General features: G+C 39.4%; 1 protein-coding gene and 1 long non-coding RNA gene across 9 annotated transcripts in view; one reads left to right on the forward strand and one right to left on the reverse strand.

Moving 5' to 3' along the window:
- ANKS1B (ankyrin repeat and sterile alpha motif domain containing 1B) overlaps nucleotides 1-14,769 on the reverse strand; it is a 436,612-nt gene extending 421,843 nt beyond the window's left edge. For 4 of the 7 annotated variants that reach the window (XM_071800388.1, XM_071800412.1, XM_071800376.1 and 1 more), the window contains exon 1: nucleotides 14,574-14,766. In XM_071800388.1, the coding sequence (XP_071656489.1) occupies nucleotides 14,574-14,707 (134 nt within the window). In that variant the 5' untranslated portion in view covers nucleotides 14,708-14,766. Of the gene's footprint in view, nucleotides 1-14,573 lie in introns of all 7 variants that reach the window. The other 3 variants (XM_071800411.1, XM_071800380.1, XM_065841659.2) reach the window with 2 other exon arrangements.
- A 599-nt stretch (nucleotides 14,770-15,368) lies between these two features.
- LOC136101703 (uncharacterized) overlaps nucleotides 15,369-19,174 on the forward strand; it is a 28,862-nt gene continuing 25,056 nt past the window's right edge. The window contains exon 1 of one of the 2 annotated variants that reach the window (XR_010651371.2): nucleotides 15,369-15,567. This is a non-coding gene — a long non-coding RNA (uncharacterized lncRNA). The remainder of the gene's footprint in view (nucleotides 15,568-19,174) is intronic. The other variant, XR_011736062.1, reaches the window with a different exon arrangement.

Here is a 19,174-nt window from a genome sequence, read left to right on the forward strand (position 1 = left end):
AAGTTTGTCTTTCGAGCAGTGTATTTTTTTAAATAATAGACATATGTGATCTAGATCATCATGAGTGGTAAGTAAAGGAACCCCATTCTGTGAGATTCTGGATGTCACTGCATTTCTCATTACTTCACCTCATCTGTCTCAATAGTCCACCTCTAAACCCAGCTGATGCCCAAGCCTGAGCCTGCTCCCCAAGATCATTTTCCTGGGATTTTCCGCAAAATCTGCATGTAGATCCAAATCCTCTTTCTTGGTTGTATTTCTGATAATCTTCACCATAACTCACAAAGTGCACAAAACTAGTGTCACAATAATAACACAATCAAGTACTAATATTTTTAGACTCTTATAGACAGCTCCAAATCAATCACAGATATTATTCAGAAGGAGAATGGGTGGAAATGGGTGTGCCCTCAAACACTGGCATTATGTTAAAATTATTGGGTCTGCAATGTATCACAAACTTGTCATTTTTCCATTCTTTTATTTATTCTTGCCTGAATGACAGAGACATGGATGCTGAATGCTGAAGCTTCTCTCCTTTCTGGTTAAGCAGTATGAACCAACATGAGAAGAACCAGTGAGCATGACTGGCTTCATCTACTGCAAAGCTTACTCCTGAAGTAATTAGTTAACTCTGATTCACCAGCTTAAGTAGGGAAATAACACATACCCCATTTAGGCCTCAAACTACCTTTCTAAGGCATGACATATAAGAAGAAACATTCCACCACTGGGGAATGACCTTGCTCTGTCCTCGATAACTGTTTCCCACAAAACAAGATAGCAAAGTCACATCCTTCCCCAACACGCAGCTGCTTTATTTCCATCTTCATGAATTACTTTCAACAATTAAAGTTTGATTTTCCTCGCCTCACTTTTGCTGTTTCACATAATATAATGGGGATCTTGTTCAAATGCATATGATTACTTGCCAGAAAGAAAGATCCTCCAGCACATCTAATTCCATGTCATTTTTCTAAGTTATTACAAACATATCAGCAGTTGTATTTTTTGTAAATTAATAGAGGCACTTCCAATTTTATTATGCTCTGTTCACCAACACACAGGTAGTCTGTATAAAAATATACAGAGAAAACTGCATTAAAAAAGTGAGGTTGGAAAGACAAGGATTAAAGTGTTGGTGCTGTTATCCTGCTTACGCAAATGTATTAGCCTTAATAGTTACATGATTCCATGTTATTTTTCCCTGTGCAACGAATGCTTATCTTGGAACAGTTGAAGGCCTATCCCCTATAATGGGGATGACTGAATAAGAAGTCTTTTCTTTTTTAAAATCAAAGGTATTAAAAGATATGTTGGTATTTACTAAATCAATTAAACAAGTTAAGAACAGGAGTAGCAGTTTAATACGGCACCACAGAACTGGATTCTCCCCATGTCTACTCCAGAAACAAATCTCTGAACATCTGAACAGATTTTTATAGATTTGAGCACATAAAATGCTACTTAATTTATAGAGAATGTTCTTCACATCTTACTTCATTAAGATGTGAAACCCTTGCTGTGAGATGCTATGAATGCTAAAAATTTGCATTGCTTCAAAGACCAGTTGAATAAATGCATGGAAGAAAAACTCACTGGAGCTATTAAATACAAAGACAACACATCTGTCTCAGAAAGCTGCTGTAAATTGTTGGAAGCTGTGAGAGTACACTGGGGGAAGTATTACTTTGCTTGCTTTGCTACTACATTCTTCTATGACCAGACTCTTAACTCCCAGTCACTCACTGCTGGAGAATAGTGCTTGGCTAGACGGACCTTCATTCTGACCAAGAAGAGCCATTCCTATGGTTTTCACTAACTATACCAGTACTGTGAAAAATGAGCTCCTTGTAGTCACCAGTTAGAAGCACCAAGTCAGTGGATACTCCTCACCATCATCTAACTGTGCTTCAGTTAACATTCATGAACTGCAGACATTAACATCCTTACTCAGTCACAGATAATACAGTGACAAATACCACTGAAAAGCCCAGGACAAAAATTAATCATTCTTTTTCTAGAGAAGAGTTTGAATTGTTTGCAGTAAATAAGGCTCCGGGCTAAACTTTGAAGAGTAAGGATAAAAAAATACTGAATAACTGCTTAATTGAATGAATACTGTCTATCCTGGGCCACAACTGAGTTAAGGACCTCATGAAAAAAATGACTACAGGACTGTGTCATTAAAAAATAATGCCTACATTCAGTGGGCTAGATAGGAACTGCACGGGCAACCTTATTTTTACCATTAATAAAAAAGCAAACTAACACTCCTGAAACTTCACCATGTGGTGTCATCTTGATAAAAAATAGATGATTTAGGATCTCTATATCCATCACAACAATCTCTTCCACTTAAACTAATGGAATGACCGATGGCACTTTATTAACCACTGTCTCTTTTAGCACTAAAAGAAAATTAGACAGTTTGCAAACGTATTTCACAAATATTTGTTATAGCAAGGAAATATGAAAACATCAGGCTTTGAATGAAAACTATATTTCAGTGCACATACATTCTCTCTTTATTCTGCTGAATGTGTTCCTTGGATCTTGTCTCCTAAACTTGCATCTTCTGCTCCTCACCAGTTCTAACCTCCATGGTCAGTCAGTCTTAGTTCTCATATCCATTTTTGCTACCAACCATTTATAGTATTCCAGCCTTTTCAGATTATTATATACAGTCTACTTGCCAAAACACTCCAAATACCCCTATTTAGATCTCTCCCTCCACCTGTCTTCTAGCCACAATTCCTGATCCAGAACACATGCCTCTTTCATTATTTCAGAAGCATCATTTTCTGCTTATGTCATGACTCCTGTCCTTCTGAAATCAGAACTCGCACAGTCTACATGAAAGCAAAAACAGAGGGAATAGATTTAACTACTGTGACAGGCAAACAACAGATTTGTAACATATACGTAAACTATATATTAATACCATATGCTTTATTCTACATTTGGTATATTTGGTTCTCTGAAATGTAATTTGTGCACATTATATGAGAAGATCCCTGGCAGATCATTAGACTACTTGGTTATGCAAGATATTGCTCTGCAATAAATGTGCACAAAACAGGAAGCAGATTGATTGCAAATTACTTATGAGCATAATCTGACAAATTAGCTATACAGATGACAAGGAGGATATGGAAGTGGATAAATAATTACTCAAGAAATTTGAAAACTAAAAATAAGAATAAATTAGGTTTTTTAGGAAACCATACCAATGACTTGAGATTCTGGGGTCAAACTGCTAATATTAATGTGTTGGGGGTTTTAATCTGCAAAAATAGCCTATACACAGAGATTCACTATACATATCTAGTGGCATCTAAAAATAGAAAACAATGATCCTGACAAGTCAGCAACTAAACATGGAAGATATTAAACTCATAGTTAACTCTCAGAACTACCAGTAACAAACCCCCTAGGAAGTTACTACACAAAGGTTTGAAATTCAGGCAATATGCAGAGGGAAAATACCTGTTCCAGAAGATATTTCCAGTTCTAATTTATAAAAATCTTCTTTTTTTTTTAATCTTCTCTAAAAGCTATCTATTTCCTGGACAACTCTCATATTGTGACAACACGAACACTTTAAAACTTAAACTATTTCAGCACTTGTCTGGGATATGAAGAGTTAGGAAAAAAATCCACACACCAATCACACTGTCCTTACAGGAGAAAGTTAGTAATGTGCAAACTCAAAGACTAAATGTGATATTGATGTTTTTGTAATGACTAATATGACAGAAAAACAAGAAAAATATATAAAAAAAATTGTCTAACTCCAGTATAAGAGCCTGTAGTGTTGCCAGAGATTATTCATTCCCAGCTGCAGGGCTTCACAGTGGCGTTGGCTGAATTTCAGGAGGCTCCAATCAGCCCGTTTCTCCAGCCTGTCCAGATCCCTCCTAATAGCAATTCTTCATATTGTTTCTCCCCAATTTGATATTACCTACAAACCTGCTATACTTGATATGCTGCAATGAATACCGGCCCTTGAATCCTGAGGAAACCCTCTAGTAGACAACAACAGTGGGAGTTTGTACTGTTGATCACAACCCTCAGAGCCATGCAGTCAGCCAAGTTTCCATCCATCTCATCATCCTCTTATTCAGTCCACAGCTCACCATTTTGACTGAAAGAGACTGCTCTAAACAGCATTCATGGTTCCCCCCTTGTCCACAGAGGCAGTTATCCCATTGTAGAAAGCAAGTAAGGCTGGTCAAGCATGATTTGAGCTTCGTAAATCCATGCTGGTTGTTCTAAATCACATTCTTGTCCTTTGTGTGCCCAGAAATTACTTCCATGAGGATATATATGGTCTGTAACTTTCCCTGGGATCTAGGTTAGACTGATCAGCCTGATGACCCTGGAACCTTCCTCTCGCCCTTTCTAAAGATGGGCGTGACATTTTCCTTTTCATCAGAAATGTTCCACGTTTGACATGATATTCCAAAGAATACAGTGGCCTCTCAGTAACATTGGTCATAGAATCACAGAATCTTTTTGGTTGGAAGAGACCCTCAAGATCATAAAGTTCAACCATAACCTAACTCTGGCACTAAACCATGTCCCTAAGAACCTTATCTACACATCTTCTAAACACCTCCAAGGATGGTGACTTAACCACCTCCCTGGGCAGCCTGTTCCAGCGCTTCACAACTCTTTCAGTGAAGAAATTTTTCCTAATATCCAATCTGAACCTCCCCTGGTGCAACTTGAGGCCAGTTCCTCTCCTCCTATTGCTTGGGAGAAGAAGCCAACACCTTCCATGCTACAACATCTGTTCAAATAATTTTAGAGAGTGATAAGGTTTCCCCTCAACCTCCTTTTCTCCAGGCTAAACAGCCCCAGCATCCTCAGCCGCTCCTCATAAGACTTGTTCTCTATACCCCTCACCAACTTCATTGCCCTTCTCTGAACTCTCTCCTGCATCTTGACGTCTTTCTTGTAGTGAGAGGCCCAAAACTGAACACGGTATGCAAGGTGCGGCCTTACCAGTGCTGAGTACAGGGAGATGATCACTTCCCTACTCCTGCTGGCTACACTATTTCCGATACAAGCCAGGATGCTGTTTGCCTTTTGGCCACCTGGGCACACTGCTGGCTCATGTTCAGCCAGATGTTGATCAGTGCCTCCAGATCTTTTTCAGCCAGGCAGCTTTTCAGTCACTCTTCCCCAAACCTGTAGCACTGCATGGGGTTGTTGTGACCCAAGTGCAGGACCTGGCACTTGGTCTTGTTGAACTTCAAACAATTGGCCTCAGCCCAACGATCCAGCTGGCCCAGATCCCTATGTATAGCCTTCCTATACTCCAGCAGATCAACATTCCCATCCAACTTGGTGTCATCTGCCAGCTTATTAAGGGTGCACTTGATCCCTTTGTCCAGATCATTGATAAAGAGATTAAACAGAACTGGCCCCAATACTGAGCCCTGGTGAAAACCACTTGTGACCAGCTGCCAACTGGATTTGACTCCACTCCCCACAACTCTTTAGGCCCAGTTCTCCAGCCAGTTCTTTACCCAGCAAAGAGTATGCCTGTCCAATCCATGAGCAGCCAGTTTCTCCAGAAGAATGCTGTGGGAAACAGTGTCAAAGGCTTTACTGAAGGCTAAATACACAACATCCACAGCCTCTCTCTAATTCACTAAGCGGCTCATCTTGTCACAAAAGGATAGATCAGGTTGGTCAAGCAGGACCTGTCTTTCATAAACTCTTGTAGATGGACATCATATTTGCCAACTTCCAGTCAACTGGAACCTACTCAACTATCTGGGACTGATGATAAACAACTGAAAGTGGCTTGGTGAGCACCTCCACCAGCTCCCTCAGTAGCATTAGATGGATCCCACCTGGCCCCATAAACTTGTGTGTGTCTAAGTGGTGTAGCAGGTCCCTAACCATTGGATTATTTGGGCTTCAGTATGTTCCCTGTCCCTGTCTTCCAGCTTAGGGGACTACATACCCTTAAATTTAAGAGTTCTTCTGATGTGTCTTTACTGTTTCATTGCCACACAAATTTTGCTAGTAGGCTCAGGAACCTGCGAAGTCAAACTTTACCACCAAAAAACCCAAAGCAGAATAGGCAATGAGTGCTTTGCCTTTTCAATGTGTTTTGTCACCATGTCTCCTGCCTCACTGAGCAGTGAGTCCACATTTTCTTTTGCTGTCAACAAATTTACTTTTGCCTTTCCCATCCCTCACTATTTTCAACTCCAGCTAAGGTTTTCCTAATTCCATTCTTGCATGCTTACACTCAGTGCATTTGTGAAGAACCACATGTGATACAACATCATGCATTTCATGTATTTTTCATGTATCTCTAACTTCAACCATCCAGGATTCTGCCTCTTGACCAGGTAATCTATTGATTATCCGTCACTTCCTAATGCCTACTACTTCTGAATTCATCCAAATCAGCTATAAAACAGAAGAGAAATTCTACATAAATTTTCTTTCAACCTAGCTATTTAAGTGGTCATATATATATATATATATATATATATATATATATATATATTCTAAATATACTTTCAATTAGAATAATTTTCCTGTTCTTCACTGAAATATTCTTACCTTCAAAAATATTTAAATTTTATATTAAATTTAATTTAATATTTAAATTAGGGATGTGGTTCAGTTCGAAATAAAATAATTCAATATCTACTTTGTGGTGAGCTGAATCACTCTGTATGCTCCCTAACGGTACTAACTACATCTCCATCGGCTACAATGGGAACTTAGACGCCTAGCACAGACTGCAACACCTACAGAAACATAGCTATCATTGGGTGTTTTAAACTGGAACCAAATTGCACTCACGATGTCATTTTTAGCATTTCTTCTTTCTTTAGAAAATGTATGTGCAATAAATGGGAAAGAGTGTAAAATTATTTTAATAAAAGCACAGCCTCATGGAATTAAATCTCACCAAACCTTTCTTATATTAGATACCTGTACATTATTAGAAATTCATAGATGTTAAATTGGGTGCAGAAGAGTTGTTATATCATTTCTTAAATGCAAAATGAACGTACTGGAAATACTGTGATCGGGAAAAACTAATTAAAAAGTAATAAAAGTCTTCACAAAAAGGCTATAAAGTTCAAACAAAATGTATTCCCCATTTCCCAAAAGGTTCCGTGTACATGAAAATGTATCAGGAGGCAGGAATTAACACTTCTTATTATGCCTTACACATTTAACATTAAAAATTGTCAAAATATTTTACTCTGAAGTAATAAAAAGGCTTAGGATGTGTACTCTGATCGGAAGTGGCCAGCAGAAAAATTCCATGGCAGAAGGGAATGCCAGCTGTGGGACTCTTGTATATGTCACCTTCCCAGCGAGGAGGCTAAGCTTGCTGAAGGAAAGGGAGTGTAACTGCACTCTATGCTGTTTTGTCCCTTAGGGATTATATACCAATAGCACAAATTAAAGCAGTTTATAGGATGCTTCAACTAATGCCAATAAAAAAATGGCTTAGAGCTACAAGCAGTTCCTTAATAGTCCATCCATTAATACCAATACAAACTGAAACTGAGGCAAGTAAAGAGATCTACCTGTGGATTTCTAGAAACGTGATTACAATGCAGTGACTGTGAAAATGCTTGTCTTAAAAGCATCTGTGTTTGCTCATCATAACATTTCCAACCTTGACAAGTCACAAGATAGCAGACCTTTCAGATTACATCATTCTTCATTTTATTTCAATTATTTCCCCTCTCAGTGCTGCTATAACACTACCACTTAGAAGCAGAAATGTCATATATCAATTTTTAAAATGTATAAAGCAGCATTAATTCTATTGAATTACCAAACTACTAGAATTGTCAATGTCAGACAAGGGAAAACAAGATGGTGATCAAAATGTGTTTATATGGTCCTCTGCAGAGTTAGGCACTAGCCATCTAGTGGCTTAGAATTCTAGAAGAATTCTAAAATAATTCTTTGAAGTTACAGACGCTTTCTGGGGTTTTTCCTTACTTCCTCCTTAATATGTTTGTAAAATACCTCCTATTAGTCTTCCTGATGCCACCATAAACTCCATCAGTCCTCCAAGCACTGCTAAGCCCCATATCTATGATCCTATCTATGGACAGATAATATGACCTTGGTAGATTTTACACTAGATTTTACATTTGGTCTAACATTCTAGAAAATTATTAAGTCGTACATTTGAACAACACTCAGAAAAAAAGATCTGAAGCAAGAAGAAGTGAGAAGTTTATCCACACAGATTAACCACAGAGATGTGAACCCAGGATCATGCTGAGCTCTCAGGAAAGATTTGTTACACAAACTTCGTGAATTGTCTTGTCCTTAATAGTGAGATTTCTACCAGATGTCCTGGATACTGTCCATATTGCTACCTTTACATATATATATATATATATGTACACATATGTATACATATATATAACTTCGCAAGTTTCAAACTTGCAAAGAATCTAAGGAATTCCATAGATAAAATTTTGTTTAAACTTTGATTGAAAGCATTTATCAGAAATAAAACTAAAAATAAGTCAAAGAGAGGTAGAAAATAACAGAACAAAGGTTAAGTTTTAAGAGAGGCTCAAACATGTCAAAAGCCAAACATGCAGATCAGCTATCGCCAATACTGAACAGGATAAACTAAGTGTTGCAGTGATCAATAATTTGCATTTCATATTGAAAGACAAAAGGAATAAAAATTAAATATGTCCCCAACAGACAGACTTTTCCTGCTCTAACAGGATAAAGAATGTAATTGAGGAATCTGGGAGTGCAGGTCTCTGCTTGGGACATCAGTACAAAAACCTCTACGCATTAATTAAAAGTAATGTAACTAAAATAAGTGCAGACTAATGGGATGCCCCATTGACTTATATGTAACAAATTCTTGCCATTTTATTATCTGCGTTGGTTATCTCAAATAAATATCTTCTAACATAGAAACAAGTGATCTCAGAAGTACATCAGCCCAGAACCATACTACTGCAAGCCTCATATAATACAATCTCTTTATAAAAGCAACCTAAGAAAGTTTATTTTACTTTAAATAATGCTATTTGTAATGAAAAACAAAATTAGTGCCTTTATTTTTGTTAATACAGTGATCCATTTGTTATTTAAATTATAATGTGAAAACAATTTTGTGAAAATTTTAACTAAAGCTTCATAAAGTATTTCAATATTTTAAATCCTTTCTGCTCTACAAGTCATATCTATGTGTGATCTAATTTTGCACGGGAAGCTGAATGAATCACAGGGCTCTGCACAAGGATAGAAGTAGATTTCTGTTCACAGCACTGAGGCCATCAGGCTAAATTGTGGCTTTGCTGTGAGCAAGACACTGCTTAGAGAAACAGATGAGGAAACAGATTGCAACTCGCAGACTGACAATCTGCTTGCTGGGATTCTTATACTTTAGAGGAGAAATATCTTGGGCCAGGCCTATACATGGTGTAGCTGCAGTAAGTAAGGAAAGCAAAGATGGAGCCATTCCTTGCCACAGTCTGCCAAGTGTAGAAGAAGAAAAAACCAGCACCACGCAGGCTGCTCCACCCTGCCATGCTGTGTAATGGCAGCAGCCAACAAAGAGTCAGAAGGGGCCAACTTGCCCTTCCCCACTACCCTGTGCCAGTTCATATTAATTCAGATTCTATCCCATAGTCCTGCTAGAAATCCAAAGCTCTTTTAGCACGTGAAGTTTAAAAAGACTGAAAAACAGCATTTAATTAAAAAATGTCCATTTTTCTCTAGGTTGTAAATACTTGTAGGGCAAAAGGCATGTTCGTGTGCATGTGGCAAAATGAAATAAGGTCTCTAAGATACACAAAAACCTTCAAAGTTATTTTTCCTGAAACACTTTGAAAGAAATGAAGCCTGTTTCTATCCAATAATAAAAAATCGGTTGGTCAATAAAAATGTCTTCTGTATATGCAGATAATCAAATTCAGAAAATTAAAAATACTGGTTTTGTTAGAAACACTTTACTTTTTTTATGTGATAAATCATTTAATGTACATTTAGGGATATGGGATATAGGAATTGAAATATACATTTTGTTAAGGGGACTGTGGGATTTCACTCTCAAGTTTTCGAATTTATACTGGAATAATATAAAAGCCAGTAAAAAAAAATTAAAAATCTGAAAATTCTATTTACAATCTATTACACACCTAAAAAACATATTTGGTTTTTAACATGAAACACAGTTAATATACTAATGTGTGACAATTCCAGGAAATGGAATCCCAGAGGAAACAGAGACAAGAACCTTCCCTTATGGTTCAGTCTTCTAAACTCTGAATGTTTTCTGAGGAGTCGCAAAATATCCTTGTTTCATAGCAAAACAACATATCCCAGCCCTGTTCTGCTGTTTTGGGTTGAAGACTGTAGCCTACAAACACATGTTACACAGCTTTAGAAAACCTAGTATATCCCACCTGGAATTTAGATGTATCTTCACAGGGCATGGTTCTTCATTAAAGTCCATCAGCCCATGCAGATACCTCAGAAACTCACCGGCATCTAAAATGCCATTAAATACCCAGGTTTAAGCAACTAAATTAGTCTATGCCACATGTTTACTGAGGATTATACATATAGAATCATGGAATCATTTAGGTGGGTGAAGTCCAACCCTTAACCTAGCACTGCCAAGTCCCCCACTAAACCATGTCCCTAAATGCCATGTCTACATGTGTTCTGAATACTTCCAGGGATGGTAACTCAACTGCTTCCCTGGGCAGCCTGTTCCAGTGCTTGATAAATTTTTCCTAATACCCAATCTGAACCTCCCCTGGTGTAACTTCAGGCTGTTTCCTCTCCTCCTATCACTTGCTACTGGGGAAAAGCGACCAACACCCACCTCACTACAACCTCCTTTCAAGTAGTTGTAGAGAGCGATAAGGTCTCTCTTCAGCCTCCTTTTCTCCAGAATAAACAGCCCCAGTTCCCTCAGACACTCCTTGTAGGACCTGTTCTCTAGATCCTTCACCAGCTTCATTGCCCTTCTCCGAACTCTCTCCAGCTTTTCAATGTCTTTCTTGTAGTGAGGGGCCCAAAACTGAGCACATTACTCTAGGTGTGGCCTTGCTCTAGTATGTTGCAATGCTTTATGCTAACTTTTACATCTGAGGAATTCACCCTCAGTATGTTTACCCACAATCTTCATAACCCAGAGCAAAGAATGGAGATAGAGGTAGGAAGCACGAACTGACTCAGAGCCTTTCAGTACTTCTCCTGAACTGAAACAAGTTCTTCAGTCCACACAGTCAAACATCACTGATTTGTTGTCATTGCTTTAGATAAATCAATTTGGGCACAAGGTCTTACATAGTATCTATTACAGATATCTGGGTGCATATGACCTCTTAATTAAGCATATATCATCTTTTCTGCACTTTACACATACTCTGCTTAAAGTATGTGTTTAAATCCTCACAGAATTCATTCATATATTTATATGTGTGCTTAAATAGCCTTCTGGAACAGTGTTGTTTTCCTGAACTGCTGTCATAATTTAATACAACGACTTACAAGTTAGAAGCCAGTCCTTTAAAAATCAGACAATTTACTCTGCAATTAACATCAATGAACAGGTTCAGCTATAAAATAACCACACAAAATCTTGCAATTTTTTCCCCCAAGTACCATATATACAGAAAAAAAAAAAAAAAAAAGGTTATAAAAATGTAAATAGATCAGAGCCCAGATAGTTTGTTCCTTCGGTCAGATAACAATCAATGTGTATTTGTCAATTCATGAATATTAAATTTCATTCACAAGGTACATAATTACTGCAAAGCAAATTCCCACAAAAAAAGGCATCAAGCCGTGGAATGTTCAGCCACATAGACTTGAGCTGTCTCTAACACTTAGAAGAAATCCAAAGGGAAAGTGTATTGCTACTTAGACCAACATATGAAGCGCAGTATTAGTGCATTTGCATGCTGAAAGACTTGGACATTTCCAACCTAATGGTAGGAATAGCCTTGCCAAAAGGAAAAAGTGACATGGACGTTTCTCACCATAATGGGACAGGTGTAGTTCTGGGGCACCATTTTTGGAACTAATGAAAAATTACAATCAATGAAACACCAGGAGTTACTGTCAAACACAATGTCTCCTAAATATTCTATTAAAAGAAGAAAAATATGTCTCTATATTTTATCTAATGCTTTCTCTTTATTAGAACTTTCAAAAGCAGTTTTTAGTCTACTAAACTGTATGCAAAAATACTAGTATAGTTCTACTAGTAAGCTACTTCAATGGATTTTCTATTAAAAAAATCTTCAGATGCCCCTAACCTCAAATTCAAACTTTTATACCATACAATTATGACTTTTCCACAACTTTGCTATTTTCAGTAAGCATTGATTTCCTAAACAGTATTGAGATGTTAATATGACTCCCTTTCAGTACCTCCTTTTGTTTGCATGCATTCTGTACCAAGATACATCCAAACTTAATCTTGCATGTCATTCTGGACTTAACGCATAATTACTGGCATCAGTTAGATCATGCAACTTCTCAAAAGAAAAAAAAAAAAGTATGTTAAAATACCTAGCACACATAATTCTTTCTTGAAAACACTTTCTATAATGCATAGTAGTTTCTACATTGAACATTCCTGGTAAAGTCAATGAAATTACTAAGATTCCCACTAAAAAGCATTACATTCAATAGTGTGTTACATTGTGAATGTTTATGCATCAATCCATACATTTTTAAATGTATTCAAATAACTTCTTTAAAAATACAAATATTTTAAGAGCTGTATGCTAAATCTTTACTTTTAATTTTTGAAGTTACACTTAGAGAAGCCATAGACATCCTTTATAACATTAGTAAGAAATATCATAAATCAAACAGTACATGTTTTACTTTACTTCTTTTTAAGCTAAGTGCACTTCCAAAGGTTTACAACCTAAAATACTTAAATTCTGAGTAACAAACAATGACTGTCATGGTCCATCTGTATATACAAAACACATACTTAAAGTGTTCTGTATACACAAAATAAACCGCCAAAACACTGCTGTTTAATAGAAAAGAAAAACACAAGCAAATACACTCCCTCTGAGTATATAGAACTTAGGATACACAACATGAAAGTAACAATGCAAAATACAGCACAGACACCAGCCCTGAATAAAGTGACTACACAAATCATGCAGTAGGACTGGAATATAAATGGCCAGTCATTGCACTGAAGTGAACTTCTGTACTTGCAAAAAATGGGTATCACGTTTTAAGAACACTCATATGTTAAATTCAACCAATTATCTGGCATACTCCTTGCTAAGCAGCCTATTCTAGTACAGCACAAAAAGCAATCACACAGAGTGTTTTGATTTTGGTCAAAGGACTAGTAATGAAACGATAATACAATAACTAATTGAACTGAGGCACAACAGAACTTTGGTAAACTATGAATATCTGAACTGTTGTTGTTTACAGCACTAAAACCAGTTTTAAAAATTAAAATAGCAAGACTTCATAACAGAGTTTAAACAGGTATCATTTGGACAGTTAAACTAAATTTCCTCTGATAGGGAACACTGAAATGATATATTGACAAGGAGCTACTGGCAGCAGAATCACAAGTATATTCTCAGTTGAGCAATTTCCATTTATCTAGGCCTTTTTGTTCTTTCCTGGAGAATAAAAAACAAACAAAACCAAACAAAACGAATGACAATTTATTCAAGGTCTAGGTCAACAGTGTTTCAGTTCACTTGTTTTCTTCTGCTATACCTAGTGTAACACTGAACACTAGCATTGCACTGTGTGCTGCAGACCCTCTCTTGTTTGGATACTGTCAAATGTCATAAATGGTTGTGACAATGTCCCTACTTAGGATCATGACGAAAACAGCAACAGAGTCATGCTGTAGATTGCCTGAGATACAACTAATGACTAAAGTTGAGTCCTTTCACCCAATATGGCCAGTAACCCAGTTTCACTCCAGTAATCCAGGTACCTTGAAACTAATGCTGCTATTACCTAATCTGCTCCGTAAGTTTCACATCTCCTCTGCCTCAATGATTTCTCTCACACACACACACACACAAATCGCTTCTTTGTTTTGTAGGCTCATTTTGCCTAATTTCTTCCGCAAGTGAAGCTAGCATCTATGGGTGAGGGCATGGGTTGAAGCTATGGCTTTTTACACAGAATTCCACAATGCAATGCCTCGTCTGTGATTAATGCTTCCATTCATGATTAAGAGTAGTAATTTTAAGATGAAATATCAAAGGAAGGGTGAGTAATTAGTATATTGTGCATATTAGCCCAGACAGAAAAATATAAGTTCTGCACCACAGCTAGTAACGGAATGAACAAGTACCTTACTGACGCATTGAAGGCAAGAAATTCAGTAGCACTGTATTAATAAAATGACTGCCTGTGACTTTAAACACAGGCACACTTCTACTTGGCTAGAGAGTGAACGATTTATTGTTACTATGAAAGATGCAGCAATGGAAAATTAGATGAAGGCGACGATGATGATGAGAGGGAAGAAGAGGTCAATACCCCCAGCATCTGATGGGGGACGGTGTCCCTACCTCAGCAAGCTGGATAAGGGAATAGCTCCAGATCCACTGCCCAGGATCCCTCCTTTCCTCCCAGAGAGGAGTTTCTCCACCAGAGCCACATTCCCAGTGCGAGCAGCTTCCAGCAGCTCCTGGTCCTTGCCCATGGTCGGGAAGCGAGCAGCCCCCGCGCACCCCGCCGGGGGAGCCGCAGCCCGGGCCACAGCAGCCCCCTCTGCCCCCTCCCCAGCCCCTGCCTCAGAGCAGAGCACGGCAGAGATTCCTGCAGTCCCTTCCAGACCAGCAGGAGCAGCAGCAGGAGGGAGGAGGAGAATCACCTCCTCCTAGTTTCACTGGATCATTTCTGGGTGGAGTGTGGAAGAGAAGGCGGAGGGGGGGGAGAACGAGGCCAATAAAGAATCTCCCCCCCCACTCCCGTGCACACACCCCGAGCTCCGGCCCGGAGGACGGGGCGCAGGGAGCAGGCAGCCCCCGTGGCCGTGGCCGGCCGGGCCGAGGAGGACAGCGACCCTCACGGACGGGCAGAGGAAGGGAGGGACGGAGGGAGGAGGCGCAGCCCTGACTTGCCAGCCCGGTTGCTGGGGAGACGCGGCTGGCGCTCGCTCAGTGGCTGCTCAGGCGGGGTGCGCACCCCCCCGCCCCGCCCCGCCCGCCCCTCGGTAACGGCCGCGCCTCGCGCATCACTGCGGTGCCGCGCGCCGGCCGTTGCTGCGGGCCGGGGGTGCGCGCGCGGGGGGCGGTGCCCGCCCCGCCAGGTGCGCTGCCCTCGGTCCCAGCGGCGGGAGCGCTCTGCGGGGCGGCCGCAGGTGCTCCGGGGCAGCGCCGGGGAGGTGGCGCCTCCTCGCGCTGCGGAAGGGGAAGGGAGGGACCTGGAACCGGGGCCAGGGCGGCGGAGGGCGATGGCGATGGTGATGGTGATGGTGAGGGGGAGTCCTCCCGCTGCTGAGGAGGCTGCGCGCGCCCCTGGGTGCGGCAAGGGGCGAGGCCGCGCTGGCCCGCGCGGGGGGTACGTTGCCGAGTGGCGCGGGCAGGTCGGAGGTGGGAGCTGAGGTGCATCGCCCTGAGACGAAATAGGAGCGGGTGGGGTGGGGTGGCGTTGAGAGGACCGCGGCGTTATGAGGAGAACCCGCGAACGGGGATTTAACCCCCTCCGGGGACACGGAGGGACATTCCAGCGCGCATCTGAGTCCGCTTCGTTGAGCAAACCGGGGTAGACAAAAAGGAAAATCCGGGTCCCGCTGAGGTCAGGAGCAGAACTGAGTTGCTGGCTTGGCGAATGAGGCAGGCGGGGACTGCTCATACCCACCAAACGCCAGGATTGTGGCTTTTCGATGTTTCAAAGGATGAGAGGTGTAACTGAGTGTATTTGGTGTCACATCTAGTCTGGTGCTCCTGGTTTTGTTACGGGTTTCAAACGTGTAACCTTTTGAATTGTAGGATTTTTCCAGGCAGCAAGATTAATCGTTCCTTGCGGCTTTTTAGGTTCTTGAAAGCTACGCTAAAAATATTCAGTGCTGGCCAGCTCATAGAGACGTCCTTGTCTAATGCACCGTCTGATACCGTGCATATGTGAAAATTACAGCCCCATGTTCCTGTTTTAGTTTAATAATTTGTGTAGGTAGAACCATAGGTGCAACAGGCAAATAAGTTAAGACCCTCTACCATTCCCCCACGAAGATCAGTGGCATTCTGCCACGAACTGTGCTCACAAGATGTAAAGCACAGCAATGGCAAAATAACATTGTGGTAGGCAGGATTTTAACCTCATGCTTTCAGAAAGGGTGTTAATTACTCCAGACCTATGGTACGTTCAAGTCAATGGTAAGATCCTTGTTGATTTCACAAATGGTTGGGTTTAGTCCATGTCAGTAACAGTTTTACAGGTGTTTTCATATTTTTCTTGGCTAATAAAACAAGTTTAACCTCTAAAAATCAAGAGATACTTCTTTTTGGGATCAGATTTTTTCTTACAAAGGAAAAAAAGATTATCATCATGGAGACCTATTGTTCCAATATAGTTGTCTGCAGGGAAAACAAATAACAAAACCAAAACAAAGCAAAACCAAAACCACCTGGGTTTTGTGTGTGTGTTTTTGTTTGGTTTTGGGTTGTTTTTTGTTTGTGGGGTTTTTTGGTAGTGGTGGTGTGGGGGTTTTGCCTTTATTTTTTTCTTTTAATCTAGAAAATTTAATTTACATAGTTCGGCATTTCCAGAATGTGAAATTTTGCCTTCTCCAATATTGTCAACAAGACATAGAATTGAGCATTGGCATAAAATTAGTTGGTGTAGAGACTCTATAACTATAGTATTTCTGATTGAGATAAATAGCAATTTTAAGGTCTGATTCTGTGATCAAAAGTGTTTCATTATCATTTAAATAAATAAATGTATAATCACAGGAATTAAGAGTTACAGTTTAAGTCCTTAGTCGCAGCAGAGTCACAGTGGAAAACAGTAATTTAAAACTGGAGTTAAAAGTTCTATATCTTGTTACCAGCCACTTGAGCATTAACTAGTTCCAAAGAAGTTAGCCGTAAACTAAGAATACCCCTGCATTCTGAATCAATGTCCTCTGTTAAGGCAGCCATAATTTCCCTTTATTTCTGCCTTGCATTTGATTTTGTATGCGATCACACGCATTGCCTGATAAATACGCTCTCACGTGTATCCTCTGCATGAATAGATTTCTTCAAGTTTTCTGAGAGCTTCTGAAGAGGTGTCAGTATTCTGTGAAGAGCTAATTGTAATGCTAGGGTATGTGCGTAAACCTGCGCATTTGTGAAAGATTAGATAAGCTGATACTAAGGAGAACTCAGGTTTTTAAGAATTTGGAATGTTTATGTGGTTGGATCAGCAGATGGCAAATATGACTCAGTATAAATGTTACATAATTCTTCTTGGGGAAAATAAAATCTCAAGACTCTGCTCTAATTGAAAAGATCATGCAGAAAGCTGTTGAAGAACAGTACAGAGAATCAGGATAGAAATATCAATGGAGCAGATGTATGCAGTAGCCAGCAAATTCAAAAGGATTTTATGAATGTAGAAAGGCTCAAAAGACACCCCAGTAAACACATCGGCCTAGTGCCCAACAAAACTGCAAAGGCCAAACAGAGGATTTAGTTTTGTTAGCAAATAGAGCAGAAAACAGTTATTCAGTGAATTCGAAAAGTAAAAAGGGAGGTTTAAACATGGATAAACTCTAAGGACTACTGAAGCAAAAAATTCAGAACATGGCTTGGTCTGTTTCCAGAGGTGAAACCGATAGTAGACTGTAGTAAGAAAGAAGAAAAAAAAAAAACACCATACGAAGACCAAGTTGAATGTAAATGGTCAAACCTATTAGATCAGTTGTTTTAGATGCCTTACATTATTTGTTCCTGGTAATATTGGGACAACAATGTGGAGTGTTAAAAATTCTATGTATGATAAATACGTTAACTAAACATAGAAAGTAGAAACATAACCATATAATTTGAAGCAGTTACAGATGAGAAAAATAATTTGTAAAACAGACAAGAGTTCTTTCAAACCATTGTGTGCCTTTTGAGCAGTGCTGTTCCATACCACAGCAGAATTGTCATTCTGTGATTTTTAGTATTTGTGAAGACATTTCCAGTTATGACCACTGCAGCTGTCAGTGTCTAAGTGGCATCACACCTTCAATCTTAAAATTGCTCTTAACACAACATATGCCTTGCATTCTGTTTTCTTCCATTTTTTAAAATACCAGAGAAAGTAGTTAGCCTACCTAGAAATTCTTTAACTCGTTTGTCATTTGAAAGGACTGAGATTGACTGTAATAAGCAAGGAATTTCCTTAATGTTTTTACAATTCAACTATCACTTGGCTTTGTTCTCATTTCAGGGTGACAACTTCCTGATTTCTTCCTCCTTCAGCCTTCCTTACTTAAAGGCCAATTAAATGGGTGCTTCCTAACATTCTCTGACTTTCCCCTCTCTGTTTTCAAGCAGAAGCATGGAAGGGATATGAAAAACTGAGTTGCAAATATTGAGAAAAAACCCCAAATCTGTGACATTAAAAATAGCTGTGTAGAACAGCAAATCTATTAACATCATATTTTGGAACAGTCTATTATCAGTTCTCTCATGTAAAGATATAAGGAAGCTCTAAGATCCCTATTACAAATTCTGAGGGATATTTTGAGATAGAGCTCAAAATGCTAGAAAACATTAGACCAGCTTGACAGTAAGAAAATAAATTAGCATTAAATAAGCCTAATTATTTTCATTTTCATAGCCCCATGGTAAGTTAGGGACAAAGGTTGCAAAGTGCCTCAGAGAAAGTGCTATTTCTCATGCACTTGGGTGACAAGAGTTTTTCAGGCTTGATAGTGTCTTTTACTCTTTATTGTATACAAATAGTGTAAAAAAGGACAGAGTGAACTTCAAACAATCATGTCTAGCTTTGTGTTTGCCCTGCTCATCTAGGAGATATCTAAATATCAGGCTCAGAGGCTAAGTTTGAAGTGGAGGTCCCAGGAGCACAGCTGAGCTCTTAAGGCCGGGGTTGAATGCCCATTGTGTCCTGAATCCCCATTAGGGTGAAACCAAGACGCTCATCAGCCTTCCTCAGTGACAGAAGGTAGATA

The sequence above is a fragment of the Patagioenas fasciata genome, chromosome 1, assembly GCF_037038585.1.
Source record: "Patagioenas fasciata isolate bPatFas1 chromosome 1, bPatFas1.hap1, whole genome shotgun sequence".
Classification (NCBI taxonomy): Eukaryota; Metazoa; Chordata; class Aves; order Columbiformes; family Columbidae; genus Patagioenas; species Patagioenas fasciata.